This window comes from Aptenodytes forsteri, unplaced genomic scaffold (genome assembly GCF_000699145.1).
Source record: "Aptenodytes forsteri isolate BGI_AS27 unplaced genomic scaffold, ASM69914v1 Scaffold84, whole genome shotgun sequence".
Taxonomy (NCBI): Eukaryota; Metazoa; Chordata; class Aves; order Sphenisciformes; family Spheniscidae; genus Aptenodytes; species Aptenodytes forsteri.
Window position 1 is genome coordinate 4,695,932 of NW_008795492.1, and position 25,560 is coordinate 4,721,491.

The 25,560-nt window shown below is 37.3% G+C and overlaps 1 protein-coding gene across 1 annotated transcript in view; it reads left to right on the forward strand.

The window, feature by feature from the left end:
• Positions 1-25,560, forward strand: part of GRIN2A (glutamate ionotropic receptor NMDA type subunit 2A) — a 191,255-nt gene that overhangs the window by 139,017 nt on the left and 26,678 nt on the right. Inside the window, exons 8-10 of the mRNA XM_009281666.2 lie at positions 4,660-4,785; positions 7,385-7,614; positions 14,181-14,341. Of these exons, the coding sequence (XP_009279941.2) occupies positions 4,660-4,785; positions 7,385-7,614; positions 14,181-14,341 (517 nt within the window). The remainder of the gene's footprint in view (positions 1-4,659; positions 4,786-7,384; positions 7,615-14,180; positions 14,342-25,560) is intronic.

Sequence of the window (25,560 nt, forward strand, 5' to 3'; positions counted from 1 at the left end):
TATAGAGTTGGGTAGGTTTCATTGTTCGTTAAGCAATATAGTGCATTGACATGTTTCTGTCAAGTTTTGAATTTTACATTAGGAAGTTTGTACCGTGTTGACATGCTGATTAACATAATTATTAGCACATGAGGACAGTGCTGTTGGTTTCAGATGCAGTAAGTGAAAACCAATGACAGTGATTTCAATATGAAAAAGAATCCCCCAAAATCTTCAGTTGGGAAAATTACTTCCTCAAAAACCGCTTCTTTACCAACTAATTTATGTTTGTTTAGCCCATTAGAAATGGTTTCATATCTTTTTAACATTCACATTCACAAAATAATTTAAAAAACCCTTGTAGAATAGCTAAGAAAAAGAGACTTTCTTATGATTAGAAGAGATCTGACAGCTAATTTGATAAGTTACCTCTGGCTTCTGAATACCATACTACTGCACTGGAGAGCTTCTGAGTGTTTTCTGCGTTGATGCAATTGGACAGTGGAGTTGTGATGATGCAGTTGAACAGTGGACATATAGCAAAGAAATGAAAGGCTGGACAGAAAGGAGGTGGGATATAAAGAAACAAAGACTTTTGTCTTTCCTTGTTTGCTTCTTGTTTCAATTGTTCATTTCTCCTTTCATTATTTCCCTCTCCTTCTCTTTTAGTGCTTATTGTTTACTTCTGTATTTGGTGGTTAGCGTGAGTTTACCTGAAGCTGAAAAGAGAATGAGCCATGAAATGGATCAAAAGTGCCTGGAATGCTGTTATGTTCCTCATAGTGTATTTGGGCCCAGTATTTTTAAGGATATTTTGCACAGGAAAGTAGTGCTAGCGACACTAAAATAATTTAAGTGAAATTGAAAAAAAAAAAAAAGTCAGTATTTTCCAGATATCTTACGGAACAGTTTAGTATGTTCAAGTCCATTGGGTCAGCAGTGATGCCATTTTTGCATCACTGATTGTCTGGTTTCTTTTTAGATTGCTGTGTAAGTTCTTCACTTCCACTGAAATCACTTGTAGCCATCGAGGAGCAGTTTGCTGGTGTAGTATCAGCTACAAGTGGGCAGATAATTGGGTTTTGTTGCACAAGAATCATCATTTAGCCATAGAGCTTATTTCTCATACCTGTTCCATAAAGGCACATTACAGAGATGATGCCAATAAGTATGACACAGTGAGTAATCAAATAACTTCCCAAATGCGGTGATACCTAAACAGATTTTGTTGATGTTTAATATTTTTGTTTAATGAATGAAAGACTTTTTAATGAAGTTATAAGAGGCTGTACTTTTAATGAAAATATTCAGATAGCATCTTGTCTTTTCTATAAGTCACTGACTTGTAAAGTTAATTCATTCTTAAAATTGCACTTGCAGCATGTTGAAATTATAATTTGAAATATAAGTGCTGGGGTGTTCTCTAAATGTGCTGCAAGTGCAGTTGATTTTTACTATGGACTCTGCTTATCTCTTAAAAACCTGCTAACAGCTACCATCAAAAGAGAGGCTCCTTTTGCATTTTTCACAACATAGTTATTAGATTTCTAAAATGCATTACATTTTATTGGTTTAGTTGGGCGTATATATAATTCAAAAAGGTAAAAATAACCCCTTCTTATAAAGCTCAATAGAATAGCATTACTTTTGAAGAAATCTGATTTACTGCACCAATAAATCAAGTCTGTGCTCTCAGAAGTATGTTCTGGTTTTTTAGACGTAGATGAAACTGCCGCTTTACTGGAATTGACTGTGTATTTCGATGAGGTGTGCATAGTAGTAAAATGCTTTGCCGTGCGAAATACTATCAGGCAGATAACTGAATTTATTCACAGACTGATTTTGTTTCAATTAAGTGAATGTCTAAGAATAGAGTCATCTTACATAATTCTTTTAAAAGATTTGTTGTCAAATACAATATTATTTTTTTAAAATAGCACTTGATTACAGTTCATGAAATACCTGTTTTTCTGATTTGTTACTATGAATGTAGACAAGTACAGGATTTTGTCTGAGCTAGATTTTCCATTCAGTGGTTGTGTCCAATAGATCTAAGTAACCGATGGGCTGACAGCCTCTTCCTCATTATCTGCTGTGTTCTGATTCTGATGCGGGTGTCTCCTTCAAATGAGAATTTTATCCACATTAAAAAATTTTCATATCATACTAAAATTCATATACACTAGATCCACAAATAAGTTTTTTGAAGATTCTGTGGAGATTTGATTCAACTTTATTTAAAAAACCAAACAAAATAAGGGAAACCTCAAATCCAAATTTCTGTATTTTTAAGAGGGAGAGAGTTCATAGGTGAAGTCAGTTTTCTTTTTTGGGAGCATTGGTGAAATAGGAAATCTATGCCCCTATTTATTTTATGTATTATTTAAGTATTGGTTTTGGTGGTGGGAGGTAAAACTAAAAGTCAGTGGAGTAAGACATCTTTTTCATTGCTCAGTATTCTCCATTGCCAATCATTTGAAATGTACACTAGCAAGTCATATATTAGTATTTTTCTGCCATATCATAGCTTTACTGAAAATTCTTATAAAACCTGCTGCTTGCCTGAGGGAAGTTCTCCTTCTGTCCTTTGAGAATCAAAGAACAGTGCTAAATGTGTAATTTGATCTCTAATATGACAGGAAGATCGACTTTGTTATTCAATTGATTTTGTACTTGTTCAATCTTACTGCTTGCTATTCTGAATGGCTTTTTATTTTCCTATTGCTTCTTTTAATCGTCCACCTCATTACCAGACTGCTTAAATTATTAAAGAGCATTCTGCTTAAACTGTTGTTTATAACTCGCTTTTTCACATCGGCTTGTTTTGCCCTTTGCCTTATTTAGATTTTGACGAATTACCATTGCTGTTTCTACACTGTTGCTTTTGATAAGAGTTTTATCAGGCTTGCTTTCTTCTATGAGAATGCTGTCAAATTTGTATGATAGTTTTATGTGAATTCCTATTTAATCCAGTTAATATGTTAATTCATATAATATTTGTTAACAACTGTATTTGGCTACATAATGTCCTTTATCTGTCTGCATCTGAATGGATCTTTCTCTGCCTTTTACGAATTCTGTTATTTTTTTAATTTACTATTCTCTTCGAAACAAGTAATTATAGTAATTGAAAGAACTTCATAATCTTTCATAAAAAAAAAAAAAATTAAAAAAAAAACCCAACTGTTCCTTAACCTTATCTTAAAAACAGAAAGAGAACAGTTTGGCTTAAAGTTTCCCTGCCTTGCCTTTTTAGTTCGCATCCAAAATCACCAGTGGGGCTATTTGGAATTTGGTCTTTTCTTGGTTCCAAATTTCTGAAGAAATTTTAGCAAAGGCAAATGATCTCATGAGATTTTCATGCTTGGGCCCAAATTATTACACTTCATTCTAGTCCTGGGTGAATCATCCATGCTAACTCGGGCAAGGTTCAGATTGGGCGATTGGGCTTAGCACACCTCAGTTCTCACTCATAGTCGTTTCCTGCAATGATGGAAGAATTTTCAGTGGTTCAAATCTTAATTTAAATTCAAAGAATGAAGAAGTTAGGATGGAGGAACCTCTTGGGCTTTCAAAAACAGGCAAAGCATTGGAATACACTGATTTCTTTTCATTTCAGGTGCTTCTTGATTCTGTCCTAATTTGAAATATTACACTAACGTTTTTTTCCTCATATTTCAGAGCACACTCACACTTGCATTATCTACGAAAATTAGGATATAAAATGCCCCCAAATGAGCTGACCTGATAAAGAGATATTACTTTGCTATACAAAACCTTTCTTACATATATCCTTATACCATGACAGCTACAACAGGGACTCCTGAAATAACAGAGAATTTGTGACTGGGCAAGATGATATTTAAGAACTTTGTGTTATCACATACTATTACCATATCCAATCCTTTCAAAAAGTTGGTGCTTAGTCTGGTATTTGAAACTGCTTTTAGTTTTCTCTTCCAACCTACTTCTTTTACTTAATCGTGGTTTTTCTGTCTTCAAACTGACATTCAGTTTTCCATGAAAACCTTTTGATTTCAGAAATTTTCTCCCAGATGAGAATGAGACTTTCAAAAGGATGTGTTTGCAATTGGTAAAAATGACGTCTTCATTGCAGGTAGATGAAAGTGAACACAGAAAGAAAAAAATTCTGAAACAAAAAAATTTAGTTTGAATGCAGGTATTTAGCTTTTTTCCCCCACACTTTTTGTTGGATAGAAAATGAGAGAGAAGTCTACTTCACTGAATTACCAAATGTATTAAACGTATGCTTAATTGCTTTTGCTCTGCAGAAACACAGTCATAATGGTTGGACCATTCTGTTGATAAATGCATATAACATAGGATAAATAGAAATGGGCTACCTGATTGTAGACTGAATAAGCAGCGAGTCAACCAATTATTTGCCACTCAGTGTCACTGAAGGCTTTGTCGAAGAAAAGTGTGCAGCCTGTTTTTGAATTGCAACTTACATTTAAGATTTTGACTGTATGAATTTTGTGTATATATACTAACAGCAGTTCTTTATATATTGTTACTTAGTTATTTGCTAGCATTTTGGATGGTAAAAGCTAATTTAAAGAAAGCTGCTGGGCTTGCCTAGCTGAAGACATTAGAATTCTTGTGCTGCAACTGGTTTAATGAACTGTGTTTCTGTTTCTCTTGTCTGTTTTGCTGCAGAGCCTTTTAGTGCTTCTGTCTGGGTGATGATGTTTGTGATGCTTCTCATTGTGTCCGCCATGGCTGTCTTTATATTTGAGTACTTTAGTCCTGTAGGATATAACAGGAACTTAGCACAAGGGAGAGGTAAGCTTTGCATTTTACACAACCCTAAAGCTATAAAAATCAATTATTTCCCATCCCTTGCCCTCCATCTTTTAAAATAAACATAACATAGGAATAAGACAGTAAAAAGCAGCTATGAAAGTATGTTTGCTCTTCATTTAAAATATGATTTCTTGAGGGTTTATATGCTCATGTTTGTATTCTAATTAATTGGAATAAAGACATATAGAAGGGTAAGTGGTATTAGAGAGAGTTGTATTCAGCCCGTGTTTGGTTAGCATACTGTATCAGTTGTAGAGTGTCAGCTTAAAAAAGGATTGGAATAAGTTCTACAGACTTCTGACTCTCATGAATTCACGGTTAATTCAGAGAAAATGATCTAAACTGATGTGGTTTGGTGGATAATCTGGAAAAGTAGCAGTTACATTATCTATAGTTTTGTATAGTCCCTATAAAAAGTCTGATGAACTCGGCCTTGAAATGAGGCCAGCGGCAGAAGGACATCGCTTCTTTCTGTGTAACATCCATGGTTATAGAAACTTCATTTTCAAAATATACCAGCACAACAAATTTAATACAGAGCTTGCCTTTCTTAGTGAAAGCTGCAGTTGTATATTATTAGCACTTTGACCTGAGAATGAGGATTCCATGTATTGTGGTGCCCTCATCTTTACTTACAGTCTTGCCCTTTCTTTACTTACAGTTGAGAGTGCAGCCTGTTTTTATCATACTTGCCTAATTTTATAACAAGAGATCTTCCAGCTTGGTGGACACAGTTCTGGAGACTATTACAAGCTAATGGTTTCTTCTAGATTATGATTGGCGTGTTCCCTGAAAAAGGGGATTATTGTAATGTTCAGATGATGTTATAATTTCAATAAGATGGTAAACATGTAACCTCTGTCCAAAATAAACACTGTGTTTAGGAAGGGGAAATCAAAGGTGAATATAGACACGGGGGATCTAGGGGCTAGATTATTTAGCGTACTTACGGCTACAAAGGCATATTATGGCACTAGACCATCCTAACTTAGCTCTAGAGACTTGCCACGAGTCCAGCTGCCATTAATTTGAAACATGGGAAGCTTAAAATAAGTGGGAATCTTTATGCAGATTACTCCTTTCCCTAGGCATTTTTGGCAGGATGAAGCTCAATGGTAATACAAACTCCAGTAGCATAAACAGACCTTTAGACTGCTTTCTTGGCATATACTTCCCTTATCATTGTTGCTCAGAAAATACATATTATCCCTGTATCAGCTCAATCTCAAATGGCTGTAGAAGGCAGTTTCATAAACCAAAAGTCAGCTCCGTTGTGTTTATTTTACTGCACTCTATCTTCTTATCACTGCTGCAGAACAGAAAGAGGATAATCTAAGATGTTGTGCTCAGTTGCATTGTGAAAAATTTGCACTGTATTAGCATTTCTACTGAAATGAGAACATGCACTGAGATAGGCACTTTGGGTTTTATTCTTTTAATAATAATTAAATCTTTATTAAAATAAATTATAATTAAATTAATAACTAAATCTGAGTTTGTAATCTGCATCCCCTTGGATAAAGGGACAGGGCAGGGAAGGAGGTAATATTACAGGTGTCTGCATCAGAGCTTATTGTCTGAATTGCCATTTAATTATAAAATAGATACTTATAAAAATGTCAAATGAGTCACAGTCAGGGGAGGCCTGTTTCTTTCTATTGAGGATAAAGGGAGTCTAGATGACGAGCAATACGCGATGACTGCACTGTACTTACCTGGAGCTGGGTAAGAACAAACTTCCCTTTATTCTAATAGGGCTCTACAAATAAGGCCTTTTAAGTGGGTAATAGCATTGCTAATCCACTTCTGCTACTATGTGGGCATGAGGGCATGGTGCTGACCACTTCTTGCTTTGGGATGAATTAAAAGCTGACTGAAAACAGGAATAACAAAAATTACAGAATAGATTATCTGGGACGGGTTTTTGCCTGTAATGCCAACACATCTGAAGCCACAGAACTGACTGAGGTAGCCAGAGGTAGCCAGAGTCTCGTGTGCTCTCAGTTACGTATCTCTACAGGTAGCTCCTTTGTGTTGACTTACTGATTTATTCTCTGAGTGTAAAGTTGCTTAAAAGTAGGTGATGTATTCACACATTTGATCTTAAATATGCCTACATAAAGTTCAAAAAGCACGATGTTGGAAGACTGGGGGTGGTAAACAATAATTTGGGTGAGAAAAGTACTAGAACTGAATCATTAAGACTTAAACCCACAGTTTTCCATTTTACATGTCCGCTGGCACAGGAGACTGAAAGGGGCAGTACTGTGGCACATATCTTACTGCAAGAGACACCAGTTTGCTTCTCCAAACCTATGCTTTCAATTTTCATTTTAAAACTTTTGAACTAAATGCCACGTAGAAAAATGTTGAATTATTTTTTACAAATATGGAAATTAATGTCATTACAATAGAGAGCACCTATGGTAAATCTTGTGATTCCATTGGGAGTACAGTGAGTATGTATTGAAATATTTTTTTAACCATGTCTTTGTGAGTAATTTGTTGTTATTATGTAGGGTATCTTGCCAAGGTTTAATTTAACTGCAACTAAAATAACTGCTCTTTGCAATTACAGATCCCCATGGACCATCCTTTACCATTGGAAAGGCAGTGTGGTTACTCTGGGGCTTGGTATTCAACAACTCTGTGCCTGTGCAAAACCCCAAAGGGACGACAAGTAAAATCATGGTGTCGGTTTGGGCTTTCTTCGCTGTCATTTTCCTGGCTAGTTATACTGCCAACTTAGCTGCATTTATGATTCAAGAGGAATTTGTTGACCAAGTGACTGGACTGAGTGATAAAAAGGTAGGTCTTCAGCTCAAAAGAGGTCAGTGTCCATTCTTCATAATCCTTCTACAAATTTGTACTTTGTGTTAAAAAAACTCTGAGCAAGATAATAAGCTAAACCTGGATGATTTCATTCTGAGTGTAACCCTTTAGTAACAAACCTAAGACCCAAAGCATGAAAATATCAGACTGTTTTCAAAGTCTTTGAGTTGCCTTTTCAAAAGTAACTGCATTAACTGAAAAGTACCTTTATTTTCTGATGGAAATAAATTCCTGTTTGATTAAAAGGAATGCCTCACCAATATACAAAAGCTTGAAGGAACAAAAAGTCAGTTTGAATGCAGGGAAGGCATATTTAAAATTATTTGAACATCTCTGTGTGGAATATTAATAATATATTAATTGACAAAATATTCAAAAAACCAGCAGCTATCCAGTAATTATTGGAAGCCAGTTAATGCTCCTGAAAAAATGTCTTTTTGCTTTTTGTGCAAGGAAGTTATAGAAAGAGTTCTGATTTAAAGTAGTGCCAGCACAAATAAGCAAAGAGAAATGATAAAAAGTGATACATATTGTCTGTGGATGTTTGAATGTTTTCCTTGTATAAAATGGCAAGAGTTAATAGGAAAAATAAACATAGGAAAATTTGGGGTTTTGTGTTATCACATTGAAGTGAGATGTAAATTGCATAGGATAAGGTGCAGAATTTTGATGTGTTTGTGGAAGATGCTTTCCTAATTCAAGAGCTTTTGTGAGAATTTCACCTTGAACAGTAGACTCTGATAGTTCACTTAAACCCTACTGAAGTTTCACACAAACTTGCAAATAATAAATATGCTTATTTTTCATATTGTTCTAGCTTGACTGAACTTTCTTCTGCTGAAAGTATACTTCCTGGATCTTTGTACTTGTGAAGTTTAATCAATAGTCTTATAAATCAGAAACCTAGCAATTACTTCTTTTTTATTTCATTTGTGTAACTGCTTTGTAATAGTGGTATTGGATAGCGGGATTGAAGTTCATTTGCAAAATTATTGTTGTGATGGATATGCGCAAAATACATGAAGGACATGCTGTTTTCAAGTTTGTGCCCAGTTGTTTTAAAATGAAACTAAATATTGACATTAAGAAGTAATATTTAAATAGAGTATAGCACAAGGGAGAACTTCACAAGGGATTTTTCTCGAAGGACAGAAAATAAATGAAATTGTTGTTCAAAAGAAGGCAACAGCTCAGATAGCCTTGTGTCTGTTTTTTGTTTTAACTGCTTTTTATGACCAGCCTTTGATTGATCTCCTGAAGTATCAAAGCATGAATTGCAAGCATGGCTAGAGGAAAGACAGATAAAAAGAAACAAAAAATGATAGTAGTTTTGTTTTCATTAAGTTGTGTTGTCGCAAAACCTTTGAAAGAGTATGAAGACTGTTAAATATACCTCTATTTTAAGATAATATTCTTAGTAGGAGACAGATAAAAGGTATTCTTCTCTTGAGGATAAAAAAAAAAGGATTTGAGAAATGTCTTTCTCCTGTTTGTGAGAAAGTACAGAGCATTTTCCTGGGAAGTCTCGGTTTTGGCAGGATTTGGCTTGCTGCTGGCACAGCACTAGCATTTGGGTCTGCCAGTGCACCCTTATCTTCCTCTCTCTGCTGGCTGTTTGCCACCCTCACCCATGGGCTGGAAAATGTCAGTATTTGTTCTGTAGCTTTTGGCTAATAACTTCCTTATTTTTGTCATTTTTTTATTCTCTCTGCTAAGTAGGATTTTCATTCCACAAAAAGCAACATAAAAATAGAAAAATACTTGAATCAGAAAATGCCATCTGTTTTTGTTGGTCTGCTGATCATTTATTTGATCTGCCACCTTTGTTTTTATTTTACAGTTCTTCAAATTTTGCCTGAAGCATATAGAGATAAATCAGGGGAGCCATGCCTTTTCTGATTAAAGTAAACAAGCCAGAAGTCCAGAAAAGCAATGATCTATTTCAAAACATTCTTCTTGCCATACACAGGTTTTACATCCTCTACAATCCTGAGGTTTCTTGGATTTTAAAAATTCAATTAATTAAGGATAATTTATGGGAATATAATCTGATTTATGTTAAATTATGTTTCTCCCCTCTTTGCCTTGTTGCTGCAACGTTGTTAGTAGGAGAACAGTTCAGGAATTTGCAAGAACTTTACTGCTGTTCAGTAGAGAACTCTGACCCTTGCTGCAAGCAAAGCGGTAATAGGCAAAGGCCAGTGAGAAGGGACCAAAGTATGGGTAAAATTAATTATAAATAAGTAATATCTAGAAGGGCAATAAATTTTTGAAAAAACTTCTGGGCTGGTAAATCAGTTTACTATACTTCCCCTCTCCCCTTTTCCCTACTGCCACAACTGAAGAGTCAAGCTCTTTTGTCAATGCTGTATTGTCAATGCAATAAAGTATTCCCGATTAGAGATACTGGGGTTTCCAAATCCAGTTCCATATATGATAGACTATAGAGAAGAGAAGGCAGGAAAAACCCCTTCTCTCTCTGAGCAGTCATCCCTGACCCTCAGCATTCAATATCTTCCCATTCAGGAAATGTGTTACACTCAGGCTTCTGGTTCACCAGGTTTGCTGAACACATGATAAGGTGCTATTTACCCTCCTTCACTTTAAGACCTCTTGATGGTTTCCTCAACCTTCATAATGTTGCTAATGAATTTCTACATGCCGTGTCATCTATGTGTCACCCAGAAATACGTGGCACAGCATGTACTGGAGTTAGTAGGGGTGGGTGTTCATAAACTCAGATGATTCAGAAAATGAGAAGAAAATTATATTTTGACATTCTTGTGTATGTAAAAGATTTTTAAAAGCTTTGTGTTCATAAAAAGGTACAGAAAATGAGTCCAAATGTATCCAGCAAAGCTGGTATTCGTAGCACTTGTTACTTTTGAGACCATTTATGCCTTTTTCATGTAATGAAAGAGCGACAAGATTGCTAAGGGAGAGTAGATAGAGTAGATAGCAGTGGACAGAATTGTCTTGCAAAGCGTTTATCTGCTGCGATTCCTCCACACAGACACATTTTAAGAAATGCCTCATGTGCATGTGGTCTAGGGGATTCTCTTCAGCCTTAATAGGAAGCCTTGATTATGCCATTTACAGGTTCCTTATTTTTGCATGATTCACAGTATTCTTGTAACCTGGCTTTACATTTTTGTGCAATAAAATGTCACAAGTTCTATAGTTACTTAGAGAAAACAGAGCAGGCTGAGGTCAAAAGGCAGCATGGATGATGGGGTAGTTAGGGTGACCCTCTCACCCCAGTCAATCTTTCCACTTCCATATTAGACCTTACAGTGCTTTTTGAGGGTTGTCAGGCATAGATATCGAATGTATTTCAGTAACTGATGATTATAATAATAGTCTTGGAATTACTAATAGCTGTATTTTTCAAAGATCAGAAATCAGATTGTCAGTGTTTTCCATCTGGTAAAAGAAGAAATGAGAGAGTTCAGATATGAGTGTTTTTCTCCCACTCCAAACCAGCCATAATTCCTGTTAAAATCTGTGTCAGCAGAGGGAGAATATTTACTATTTTCTACTATTATAGTAATGTTTTCCACAGTTCCTTAAAATACTCCAGAACAATAACAAACAACTGCTCTGAATACCAGCTTTTTCAGGCAAGCATGAAAATCTTCAGATTCAGTCAGTATTTAATGTTTCTGAAAGATCATTTTACTGGCTTAATGAAATTGTCAGTTTTATTAAGGCATATATGTAAAACAAAATAAAAGCAAAAGATTGGAGTTTTGTTGCCATGTGCCACAGTTCTAGCAGCTGGCAGAGCATGGGGAAACAAGAACAAATTGGTTAGTCTTCCAAAATAAAAAAAAGATTGGAGTTTTGTTGCCATGTGCCACAGTTCTAGCAGCTGGCAGAGCATGGGGAAAACAAATTGGTTAGTCTTCTAACTAACCAATAATAACAGTACAGTTCGCCACAATCAGAAAATGTCTAGGAAGATAATTGTTTCCTTGCAGACATGATATATTTTATTTCCCATCATGGGGCTTCAGGGAAAATTAGTGCATGTAGAGACTTGATCCTTTTTTCTTTCTTGTCTCATGCCTGCCACATAGATCTTTGCTGCAATCACAGAGCCTATATGCTTCTCCAGGACGTGTCAGTTCACAGAATACAAGTTCAAAATTATTGATGAGAACTTTATACACCTTAGATACGAGTGCACTGTTAGTAAAAAGATTTTGAACCCTTTCTTTCTTCTTTACAAGCAGTCTGTGAGCAGGCAGTAGTAGCAGACAGTAGTTTCAAAAAAATTATCTCCCCGTGACTGTTAAAATTTGTTGGTTGGGTGTCTTGTGCCAAGAAATTCCAGTCTGTGGGTGGTGTGTGGAACTATTCATCTGCTTGTTATCCCTGTGATCTTTGAATGAACTACTACTTTTTATTAATCTCTGCTCTCCTGCAGAAATATTTTTGTGTTCCATGAATGTTCAATTTGGGACAGATCCCTCAATTCCTTGAACTATTCCTATGGGAGGAAACTCCTTAAACTCACATTAATGTTCTTGAAAAGTGAGAATATTCAGAACCAAACTCCATTTCTAAATTACCAGGCTATTCCACCATAATCTCCCTTTTCCCCCAATTCCCCTCTCATACCCCAGGACTAGGAATTGAGCTTGCAGAATGGTCACCACAGCTGAATTTCCAAAAAATGTCAGCTGCATGAGCAGCAGCAATTTTTACAGGTCTTGAAATTGACGTTGTTTCTTTAATTATTTTTTCCAGTTCTATTGACTGAAAAATTTGATACAGATGTTGGGAGATATTGGAAGCCACTCACTACTTCAGGGATTCGTTATCTGTAGATTTAAATAAAGTTAGTAGCAAGCTACATCTGTATCAGTAGAATCTCTGGACATATATTTAAGAGCCGGGTTTGTTTCAGTGCTGCATAATGAACTCAGAAAAGGAGACAGCAAATACAGACTAAGAACCATGACTAGTATACAGCGTAATTTTAGTGCATGGGTCAATTAGTATGTGTAAAGTAGTAGCAAAGTAATAATTTAAACAGTAAAGCTGTGAAAAGGGAAAATGAGAAAAGTAAGACATCTGTTAGCTAAACGAATAAAGAAGAGTTCATTCCTTTATGTGTTGTCAAAATATGCTTAATTAAAATGAAGCATTTAATCGTAGTTCTGTAACATGAAAATATTGTTGCAGCAATAATTTCACAGTCAAGGTTTGATGGAATTGAAAATACTCCCAGTTTTTGTATAAGCCTATTTGTATTCTCTTTGCAAATTGGCACTGGATCCTGGGAATTCTTGATGCCCTGAGACCAAACTTTAAAAAGAGAAGTATTACATATGTAGCCCAAAGCAAGCAGCAGCTGTATCAATATTAGCTGTCTCTTGCAGCACAGGGTATATAGATTGCTCTTCTAACTGCAACAGTAAAAACAGGGTGCATTTTACCATGGAATTCATGGGTGACTGCTTTTATCAATGCTCAATTGAATTTCCTCATTAGCCAATAGTTCCTCTAGTTTGAGTGGCCTTTTTCATTTATTTCTCAAAGAGACATTTTAACTTAATCCTAAAGTGTCACTTGGTATTTAAAGGGAGATATTGAAAAGGCACATATAAAATTTTCAGGTCTGTTAGCAAAAGTTTATGTCCGATTATCTGAATGATTTCCAAATCTGAAACCTGAGCGTGCCCTGAGCAATTGCTATTCCTTTGCAGATATTCCCTGGCTGGTTTGTCTGTGCTGATGCAAGAGTGATGCACAGAGGGTAAAATTGTAGAATAAACCTATGTGCCCTCAAGCAAATGGTCTGTAGTTTTAAACTGTAGGAATAAATAGGTACTAGGATTATAGGTGTGAGAGCTCCAGAAGCCCTTTTCATGTCAAGTGATGTAGCTGCTGAGCCCCCGGGGAACTTTTATTCCCCTTGAGTCACGGCGGTGGAAGGAAAACCAGCCCTCACCCTGTCCCTCCCTGCGCACAAGCTTCCTGCAATGACCTGCACCCCTCCGGGAGCTAGGCTCCCTATCAAGTAGTGCAAATGATCAACCCCTCCGGGAGCAGTGCGTTAGGCTCCCTATCAAGTAGTGCAAATGATCATTTGCCTTCTTCGTGTGGGGACCCACAATGTCTCAACTGAGATGGAAGTGCAAAATGACTATCAACAAAATACTGTTTTCTTTCGATTGCTGTTTACCAGTGTGTCTGCTTGTAATTTGAGTTCTCTAGGGAGATGTTGGCAGATGAAGAACATCTTCCAGTATCTTTCTGCTCCAGTTTCTGCTGTCCTGCCATATTACAATGCATGGGAGAAAGTCACGTTACAGTGGCAAAACTGAGCTGTTTTTACTTTGGATGTAGATGTTTCTGTAAGTTCAGTTGGTGTGAAGACACAGTTTCTGGTATAATAGAGCTGAATTAACCCACAGCATTTGCCTAGAAGAAATTTGAGGCAGCTTATACAACTTCTGTTTTTTTCAACCTGAAATTGCCCTTCTTCACGTTTTGAATGCCTGAAACACTTTGCTTTTCCCTTTTCTCTCTAGTTTCAAAGGCCGTATGATTATTCACCTCCTTTTCGATTTGGAACAGTCCCAAATGGAAGCACAGAGAGGAATATTAGAAACAACTACCCTGATATGCACCTCTACATGACAAAGTATAATCAGAAAGGAGTTGAAGATGCCTTGGTCAGCTTGAAAACTGGGTAAGCTTTTTTCCACGGATTTTAAAGAATACTATAGGCTTTGCAGAAACTGAGAAATATTGATCTGCACTTACTGTGATACTGAACAGACTGATGTCAGGCATGCTGTGTAGTACATGGCTCTGGGGTTTTTTTGTTTGGTTTTTTTTTTCCATCTGCACTGTACAGATATCAGAAAGGAAAACGATTGCCTGTGATTTGTACGACTATTTTAAAATTGCATGGAAGCTTCGATGTCCAATGTAGAATAGATTCAAAGGGCAGAATTAGTATTTCCAAATTTAAATAGAGATGATACAGATGGACCTGGATTTGGGTGGGGGCTCAACACAGAACATGATGTTTTGTACAGTCCCTCCTTATCTTTCCAGAACTCTCTCTCATAGGAATGTGCTTTCACAGGGTGAATTTCTGACAAAGCTTGTTTGTCTGGCCAGTGTGCAACTAGTTGTCATTTCTTTTCAACCTCCCATCCCTTTGGTATGCTTTTAGGTCCACGCTTACATTTTCTTTCCTCCTCTAATTAGCATGGCCCTGTACATTTACTGTCGCATCTGAAGTATTGACTTTGATCTTCATAAAATCTGTTGAGATGAGATAGTCTCAAATGTACTGTCTAATCATAGAATCATTAAGGTTGGAAAAGACCTCTAAGATCATCGAGTCCAACCGTCAACCCAACACCACCATGTCCACTAAACCATGTCCCTAAGCGCCGCATCTACACGTCTTTTAAATACCTCCAGGGATGGGGACTCAACCACTTCCCTGGGCAGCCTGTTCCAATGTTTAACCACTCTTTCAGTAAAGAAATTTTTCCTCAAATCCAATCTAAACCTCCCCTGGCGCAACTTGAGGCCATTTCCTCTCGTCCTATCGCTAATAATCCTGCTTCTGGCAATCTTGGTAAATATTCTGGCAAATATTATTGTCCTTCCTCCTTAAGATCTGAGATTTAGACTTGAGTGCCATCCTTTTCTCTCTCTGAAGTAGCCTGTTCTGCCTGGTTGGACAAAGAGACTGAATTTTCATTCTTAATCCTCAAAAGGTATGAGAGTGACTCACTACTTGTATCAGTATTCATCTGGGTAACAGGAATGTGTTAGCTCTATTAATCTTTTCTAAACGTACAGGCTTGATAAGAGCATGTGTATTTTTGTTAATAATACTGCATTACAATAATCATAATTTATCAATATAGTTTGTTTAGGTTTGTTTTGTTTTGAAGTGAGAAGGCTAAATTACCCATAGTGGATTTAAGTACATCTACTCTAGTGGCTGTTTCAAGGCACATCTCGCCTGCTATTATATATTTATGGTGAACACAGGACACATTTCTTCCTATACTAAATTAAGCTGTTACTTTTGGTCTTTCTTTGGGAACTGCTTGTCCTTTTAATTTTTACTCTCCTTCTCCCAAACACGTAGGGGATTGTAACATATTTCTTATGTGAAAAACCCTGAAGTCCCCAAATCTTTCCTTAGAGTGCAGGTTCTCTTCTTTAAAAAGTTATCCTTCCTACTGTTTCCTTCTCTGCTGTCTCCATGTTGCTGTCTGGACTCCCTCTGTTGTCATTTCTCAAGGCATTCTCAACTGGCATTTCTCAAGCACCATTTGTCCCATCCTAAGATAGAGATGTGACATAACGTGAGATGAACCTCACCCAAGGTCTTCCAAACTGGAGGCAGAGCTCCTGCTCCACTGAGCCTGTGCAAGTTATGTGTCCTGGGTGACAGCTAAATTATGCATTATAGACAGTCAGCTGAATGCTACCTTTCCTGCTGTGATTTTTCTAAAGAAGCTATCCTTAATTTCAGCCACTGCTAGGGCTTGTTCAGTTGGATGGATAGTTTATTTAGGGGATGTATATTCCTTGTATTTTCACCAACCATTTGTGCTACTGAAAGCCCTGAAAAACTGCTGTTAGCTTTAAAATCAGGCCACCTGTCAGACATTTAAGCATGAAAAGGGGGGGCTACCTGACTGCAGGGGAGTTCAGCACATTCACTAAAACTCAGGCTGGCAGCTCTTGTGCCAGCTGCTGCTCTTCCTCAGAAGCTTTAGTCCTTTTGACAGCATAAGCTATTCATTTTTTGTAGATTGTTTTTTTTCCCCCCGCTGGAGGTTCTCTCCTATTCTAAGTGATTTCTCAGTGTGGACACCCCCAGGTGTCTACCTTACTCCCCTTGACTGACATTTCTGTAGCAGATGGTGCAAATAAGCTGCCATGTGCAGTGTTTTCCAGATCAATATAAGTAACTGCTACACAGAGCTGCGCTCCTTAGTATTTTGTCTGATGGCACCTACAGAAGGATTAAACAGCATGCCATCAGCTGCTGAAGTTTCCCCTCAATAGAAGTGTCACTTTATGTTTGCTTGTATCACAGGTTTGGACATTCCAGCAAGAGAGTAGTGTCAAGTGGGCTTACGTATTTTCTGCCTTCAGCTTCTGCAGAGGAAGAACTGTGCAAAGACCCAATCAATGTGGTAATAGGGCACTAAACTCGGTTACAGATCAGGCAGCATGATTGTACCTTCTTTGTGCCTCAGAGTGGAAAGATGATTTCATTTAGGTGACCAAACCGATCAGGCTCTGTCATCCTCACCTGTCACTTGCACCTTGAGCCCACCCAGATTTTCCTTTTTGCTAAGATGTTTGGTGAGGATGTGATGCAGTTCCCGTGGCTGACACCTCAGGGATCTCTGGAGCTAAAAGTGTCCTGAATGAAAGAGATGAGACTGTATAATATGGGACTGTAATAACTTGCATTCTCTGTAGGGAGGAGAATAGAAAAGCATGAATAGGTATTTGGTAGTGTATTACAATTGCCTGCCTCTTCTTTTTCTCCAGACTCATATTCTTCAAAAACATCATTTTTCACTTTTTCTACCAAATTTTCTGTTCTGTTCCTCAGTATACGTAACTGTTTCCTCATTTTTTATATACCCGCGCTATATCTTCTTCCTTTCTCCCTCATGAATTATTTGACCAGATTGTTTCTCTCTTCCATATAAAGTTTACCCTTTCATCCTTATATAGACTTGATTGAGCTTTCACCTTCCTTATTTTGCTTGATCCCATGATTTTTAATACTTCTTGCCCCACAGAGCCTATGTTGCTACTGCTCTTTTGAGGATGACCTGTCTCTCCTTCCTCAAACTGCTTCTGAGCAAATATATAATTTGTATTTTGCTCTTCAGTATGTATGTGTTCTGCTTACCTCATTACAGCTATTTTGTATGTTTTCATCTTTATCTCTTGTCAAAGCTGTTCCCTACTTTTATCTTTTTTCTTTTTTCATCCTCATTGGTAGAATACAATGAGCAATTTTTCTTACATGTGGTAAAGCTTGCTGCTTCTGCACAGGTTTTTGAAGATGAACTACATGGTAATTATAGAGTCATAGACTATAGACCTGGGAAGGACTTGCAAAGATTGTCTGGTTGATAACTGCTGCTGCGAGTCAAAATAAATAGTACCTGTGTTATTCCTGAAGAATGTTTGTATAACCTGTGTGTATTTCCAATCTCACTTTTAAAACTACTTTTGCTTAATTGAAGACATAAGATTTAGTCCCCTTTAATTCCTTATATACAGTGTTTGATTCTAATTTTAAGGTGGAGCAAAAAATACCAGCAATCAGGCAATACTTAATGACTTAATAATGCTACACATGTGGCATCTGATCTAAACAGAATCAAACTATCAAGTAGTCTCTTGTCACAGTTCAGTCTGGTTTTGCTGTATCTTAAACTCGTAAGTCTTTCGATCAACCTTAATTAGCGTTAGCCTCTTGAGATGGATTGGGAATATCTTTGAGACCATCTTGTTTAATACATAATGTTATTGAGTTGAACTGGAAGGAGAAGCGGGAAGGAGACAAACATAAAGCTTCAGATGCACAGATTTCTCTAAGATTTCTTTTTTGTTAGAGACATGCTCATGTCCCTTTCCTCATTCTGAAAACAAATTAAAAAACAAACTGGTTTTTTTATCTTGCTTTCTCACAAGAAGTGAAAAATCAGCTGCTTCAGTGCAGTCGCTAACATGGCCGGGAAAAACCTCAAGGGCAGAAATACAGATAGAAATGTGTATAAAATAAATGATGTTCCTGCCTTTATTTCCTGGTCTGGTGCAGGGGTTAGATAGGTCTTGTGTTGGAGTATTGCTGTATGTGCAGAGATGAGCATGCTCACATCTGTGTCTGGGAAGCCCTGAACAAAATACCCAGCCCCTTTCTGTTTTCATCTTTGAGAGGTGAAGCTAATAGTGTTTCAAAAATTAACTTACAAGGAAAGCATCTGCATTTGGTTTTTTTAATTAGAACAAACAACTTCACTACATGGGCAATAGGCTTGGACCTATCTTGTTCAATTAACATCGAAAATGTTTGAGATCATTCGAGAAAGGAATCAGCTGGGAAATACTGCAAAGCAAAATGGAAATGAAGTTTTTGCTTCAGACTGACATTGACATTATACCTACTCCTTCAGGTGAATCCCCATGGGGGGTTCATTGCAGCTTACTCATGACGGCTTGTTGCTATCAATGGTGAAGGCAAATTTATCAGCTATATTGGCTTTTCCCCTTTGTTTGGCAAGAAATTAACCTTTGTTTCTGAAAATATTAAAAACCAAAATCTGTAAAGTCTCAGTATTATCTACCTCTTGTCAGTAGTGTCTTATTTCTGAGATTCAGAGATACAGTTCTCAGCTGCTGAAACACCATATGAACAACAGCAGAACTTTCTGTATTTATTAATTAAAGGTATCAGTTTGCAATCAGGCCTGTTAAAAGGGAGCAAAATTCACGTGTCTTATTATTGAAGTACTACTTAATATTTTTCAAAATGCCAAAATATTGTCCCTCCTTCAATGCAATTTAGTACTGAAAGTAAACACGATCTTACAAGCTTGTCAAATAATGTACTGGTGTTTTTCCCTAAATTTCATGCATATAAGGGATCAGCTGAACCACATCTGCTGCGCTACCTGTAAAGCTTCAGTTTGCTCTTTAGGCAGGACTGAGCAGCTCAGGAATTCTCCAGAGTTTCTTGTTCCTTTTCCTTAATGAAAACAGAAATGGCAGTTATTTTCCTGAGCATTATTCAGAAGAGTAAAGTCTGTAAGACATTAGCTAATGTATTCTTGGTGGGTGAAGTCCAGCTCTGTTAGAGCCATGGTGGCTCCTCTGTGTTCTTTAGATGTTTATTGATGAAATAAAGTTCTAAAAGTGCATCGCAAGCATTTCTGTCTATGCTGCATTTAATTAATCTACATTTCTAGAATCCTCTGTACCAGAGAGAGAGATCCTATTGATTTTGCTTCTTGAAGAGAGAATAAGTCTTCGAATAGGAAGTAGTTAATTATTGCGTTATGTTTACGGTGGATGTTTGGGTTTGTTTGCTTCTGTTTGCCTTGCTATATTTTTCCAGAAGAGGTTATAGTTAAAGAATGCTATCTTTTTGCAAGCAAAACAACCTTACCTGTGTAATTCTTTGGTGTGGGTTGTATCAGCTCATAGCTGTTGAGTTTGCATGTAGTGTTTCTCCGTGTATGAGTGTTCTGCTGCTGTAAAACTGCCAAGAGGAGAAAATGCAATAGCAATAAACTGGAAATGCATTTCATGTTCTCACCTTTGCCCCAGCACATCTACACTGGAATATTGTCTGGGATTTAACTGCTAATGGCTGAAATTAGAAAATTTAATTGGGAGAGTCTCTTCTTACTATAGAGATAAAATGGGAAACTTTCACTTGCCTATTGCCTGTCACTGATGAATCCGATTTTTCTTCACTTCCTTAATTTTCCTGGCTACGAGGACTGCAACTGAGTATCACGCAGTATATATCTTGTTTCAAGAAAAGAGATGGTCTAACTGATGCTGTGTTATGGCAGCATATTGATGTGAGGACTTTATTTCAGTTTCATTGCAAAAAGCTGAGAATATAACTGGTTTCAAGGAAACTGCAGTAATGAATCCCTTGTGTTCCACAGGCAAACAGCCCCTTGTTGTACAGCTGCAGACCCCCTTGCTGTCATGAGTGGTTTTCAGTTTTTATTTACAGCCACAGCTGTGACTATATATTCAGGGATTTGATGCTAAAGTTTACTTGGGGCTCCATCTGCCTTCCTGTTAAAGATTGCTATGCTTGGTAGTCTATGCGCATCAAGTTTAATACCTTATTCCCTAGTCATCTGCGGCATGCCGGCGGAAATACGAAGCCGCTTGGAAAGAATGCTGTGGTGGTAGCATTTCTGCACTGCCGGAGCCTCGGCAGGTATGGCCTCAGATGCAGTGGATTATCAAATTTGAGCTGTACCCCAAGAAGATGCTATCAGCCTGCAGGCGTGTCCTGAGCTGCTAGTCGCTTTGATAGGAACATGGGATGATTCTATTCCTCAGCATTTTTTAACGACAAATAATAATGCTAGAAGAAATGCCTGAAAGTATCTAACTGAACAGTGTGAATGGGATGAGAAGTTATTTCCTCCCCGCAAGCACACTCTCCCATGTGAAAACAACAATTTGATTATCAATATTTTTTTTAGAATCCAATGGTACTAAGCAGAGAAAGTGCAAGAGAAGACCCTAGAAGGCTCTGATGCCCTTTTAACCCCCAGTCTCTAAGTTTGTTGGCCTGAATTGGATTTCTGTTGTGCTTACAGCGCTTATAAATTGTATCCAATTCACAGCTTTGCACACTCTGTTATTTGCTGAACAGATACAAACTGGTCAGGGGCTGTGCTGGCAGCTTCTGCAGCATGGCACAGGCAAAAGCAGGAGGCAAACATCTCCATTTCTGTCAGCTGGAACGCAATTCAGGTTGTGCCCAGCAGGTCCTTCTGTTAATTAGGGCTGTCGATTAAAGTGGTGGTGTGCCTAAAGTAAAAAACAAAACAAACTTGTCTTTTAGGCAGCCAGCTGACATCTCCACTTGGATGCAAAAACAATTTCAATATTTTTTGCAGTATTTTCAATTTATTTTTACAGAAAAACTGTCATCAAAATTTTCATCAAAGTTGTTTATTATTTCTGTGGTTCATACCTTTTCACCTAAAAAGAGGAGGGAAAGCTATGAGATAAATTACCTGTTTGAGAGAAAAATTATACATTTTAATTTTTCATAAAAAGCACAAGTTCTTCATCATTCTTGTGGGCAGATAGTAACAGCTTGCAAACAGAACTCAAAGAAATGTTCAGCAGACATAAATTTTTAAACTTTTAATCTAGTGGCTCAGTATTTTTTGACTGTTTCTGATTGACAACACCTTACAGTATTTGTAATTGAGAATATTCACTCTTTTGTTAGACTTTTAATGTTACAGTACATACAGCAATTCTTTTACCAAATTTTTAAGAAATTGCCAGAGATGGTTGACTCCAAAGTGTGTTTGAGGGAGAAAGGGAAAGGTCGGCAGGCAGCATGAGATATCTGTAATAATTTATTGCTTGCGACCCTCCTGGATGGCTGTTATGATACCTGAAGAGAGAAACTGTGCTGGAGGCAGCTTTAGCACAAGCACTATTTTATGCAACTGAATTTTAAAATAATGTATCAAATCCTTAATATCCAGCTATCATTCTAAGAACATGATGTTTTCCTGCTTTCTCATGGCCTACTCATCAAAGCTCTCTATTCTGAGCCTGTTTGGGTTCTGTGTTTTTCGCAAGCTTCAAAAACAGGATTAAAAATCAAATACAGCAACTGAAATAGCCAGTTTTTAGATGGGTGATCCTTGATCCAGTCACATTTTTAAGATGTCACTGAAACAGCAGCCTGTAGTTGAAGTATGTACTGATCTTGATGAAGAGGGAATGATGTTCTTCTCTTTCGAAGTGTGAAAGCCTTAGAGAACTTTTGGGATACTCAAAATTCACCAGTTTAAACTACCAAACCTGAAACTTGTTTTTTCATGTGTAATTGGAAAAATATTTTCCTGAGTCTGCATCTGCTGTTACTACAACAAAACTTATAATCTAAGATAGGAATTAGCCTTTTTTTTTTTCAAGGAAAGTACTGAGTGATGAATCCAATTTGTATCTCTAAATGTTGTTTCATTAAGGAGAAATGTTTAAGAAAATTACTGTCCATATTTTCATCAGATCTATAGGATATTAATTTAAAATATTTTTGTCAGACCCTGAAAGGGCAAATTATTGTGCCAGGTGATCATTCCTTTAAGGGGGTGATAAATCCAAAATATGAATGTGTGACATAAGATGAGAAATTAATATTTCAGATAATTCACTGTCAATGGTACTTATAACTAATGGTCAGGAATATAAAATAGCTTAGAGGACTGATTTAACTTGCTCCTGGATTGTTCTACTTCCACACAAAGGCACCCACTGGACCATTTTTCTGCATGTAACTTTTGGACATTTTTGGAGGCTGACGCTTAGAAGCATCCATTTCTGCAGCTGGTCTGAAAGACAAAATAAAAAATTCAATAGAGCTGTGAGACAGTACCATGGGAACTCCTTCAAAAAAAGCTGAACTGAACTTTAATTTTATTCTCAGTCAAATGAAATCTGAACCCGAGCTAGACCACATCTGAAGCACTGATGAGTTCAGGCAACTTTTGCTGTAAATCGTATATGGAGTATCATATTTTATGCCTGACTACTTTCTGCCTCGTAGCTGGAGTGGAAATAGAGATGTGAAATACTTTCAGAAATTGTTGTTCTGTAGTACTCTTTAGTGCTGACAGGTTGAAATAATCACAACTGTAGACCACTTAAGATTTTTTTTTTGTTTTGTTTAAGTAAAAGTGAACATCAGTCGGTCTCTTCTCTTTGCTCTCTCCTCTCTCTCTCAGTGTCTCTGTCTTCTCCCTATTTGGCACCAGACCTTTGTAAAGTTCAGTAGTGATTGATAGAGTATTGCGTTTGTGGAGTTAAATTGGCATAGTTACATTCTGGAGATCAGATGTTGTGAATACCAAAATTAAAACAAGCTCAGAAAGAAACTGAAGGAATTGGTGGAAGGTGAATAATTTGGCAGCTCTTAAACATGATGGGGCTTAATACAGCCTGTAGCTCATGAAATATCCATTCATCTGAAGCCAAGAAGATATATTCAGGAACAATAGCATCCATACATGCCTTGTTTCTTTTATTCCTCCTTAAGCATCTATTGTTCACTCGTGCCATAGGTTATTGGGACCTAAGTCTAAGCCACTGAGGATCTACTGCCCGTGTATACGTATTACTAACCATATAGACCTCTGAGGAAACTTGTAAGTCAAACAGCACTTAAAGATCCAAAACTACCTGGAAGAGCAAGATGTTTGCCGTGCTACAGAATATCTATTTATCCCTATCAATTTTGACAGTAAGTACTAAATTATTGTACAAATACAAATACACTTTCCTTAAAACCATCTGAAGGAGCTAATAATGCCGTAACGATTTTCCTCCTGACATTCTGTAAAAAAGAAATCTCTGCTAAACAGTTTGGCCCATTCAGTATTTTCTCTCCTGGTTGACCGGGTTGAGGCAACTTCTGCAATCAGCAGCTTTATTTAGTTTGGCATCAGATGGCTGGGGTAGCTTAATTTCAATTTACATTATGATGCTTTCTTTTGGACTTCAATATAATATTCGTTTCAGTGTTCATTCTAATATTCATTTCGGTATTGCCCTCTGAGGGGAATGATTTTCAGTTGATGTTACAACTGTAGTCACCCAAATTAGGAATTGGAAAGCTGGTTTGCAACTGGGCAACTGCTATTTGTGCCGAAAGACTGCAGAGATATGAAAACATTTAAATTTGCTCTTCCATCTAGGCGCATTTTTCAGAGGATCTGTTCACTAAAGTATCGATTCTGAAATCTAGTAGCTTAAAAGAAATGTGTGCCTGAATCGGCATAGCTTTCCTGCTTTTACTGCTAGCGTTGCTGCTAAAGTGGGCAGAATGCAGGGTTTGGATTACAAAGTGCCACCAAGCTGGCAGCACAGAGATAAAGACTTCCTACGGCATTTCCATTTGTGGCAGGATTTTCTGGCATAAGTTTTTCTGATGACTGATCCCTGTTTCCCCATCACTTGCCATCCTTTCAGGAAATGCAGTTATTCTCACATTCTTGTATTTCTTCACATGTGTTAAAGTCTAAATAAATGACGGACTGGGTACAACTTAATGTGCTGTTCCAGGGGACTTTCTGGGGGAGGTGGTTCTTACAGGCTTTGAAGAACAGGCAAATACTACTGTTGGCATTTAGAAGGTTATTGGGATCTAAGAAGGCACTCATTGAAATGTCTGGGGAAGCTCATACCTCAATAGTTTCAAGTTATCTATAAACAGAAGCAGACATCATCATGTCCTTTTAAGCTGGGTCACATTTTCAGGAATTTCTTTATGGCCATGAGATAAATGTGCTGCTTTTTTTTTTTTTAAAGGAAAAAATAGCCTGTCTCTCCTGTTCAGCTGATCCATAGCAACTTGCCTCTAGGGAAAAAAATGATTTATAGTAATTTATTTCTAATTCCTTTACTCAGTACCTGAGTGCTCTTCTGTTTTGGTTTTTTTTTTTTGAAAAAAGGTTATCTCCTGTGCCTGTATTACCATTTGCTAGGTAATGCAGTTATCTGTCTAATGTCTTTAAATATTACAAAGTACCTGGAAATAAAATGAACAGGTGAAAGTAGCTATATCCCATCTAACCCCTCGTCTTTTGAGAAGAGGCTATTCTAAGTTTTAGTATTCATTTGATTTGGGGACGAGATCAGGTGCTTGGTGAAATGTGCTGAATTTCTCCTTCATTATGCTGTTGTAACTGGGACAAAACCTTTAATCTAAAAATATATTCCCCCTACTCGAGTTTTCAAATTTTGTGTTTTGATAAACTGACGCTCTGCAAGTACTTCATTGCTTGGCTTCTGAGGCTTGAAGTGGGACACTATTCCATTGTATAAATTAATCATAAAGGCACACTAAATTTGCCATCATTTTGTTGCTAAGGGAAATGTTATAGGGACTGGGAAGGTGGGTGGACAGAGGGGTGGTGAATGGGAGCTCCTGTGAGCGAGGAGGGCGAATATGCCTGTTCAGGTAACCACAGCCAAGTGATGCAGGAAGGTTCACAGCAGCTTTTCTGGCAGCCTGAGATTGCCCTGACAGGTGAGGTGAAGCCTCCACAACCTCTCACAGTGGTGTTAATGTCTGTCAGAGCTTGCTCTTCCGAATTTTGTGTCTACATTGTCTGGGTGGAG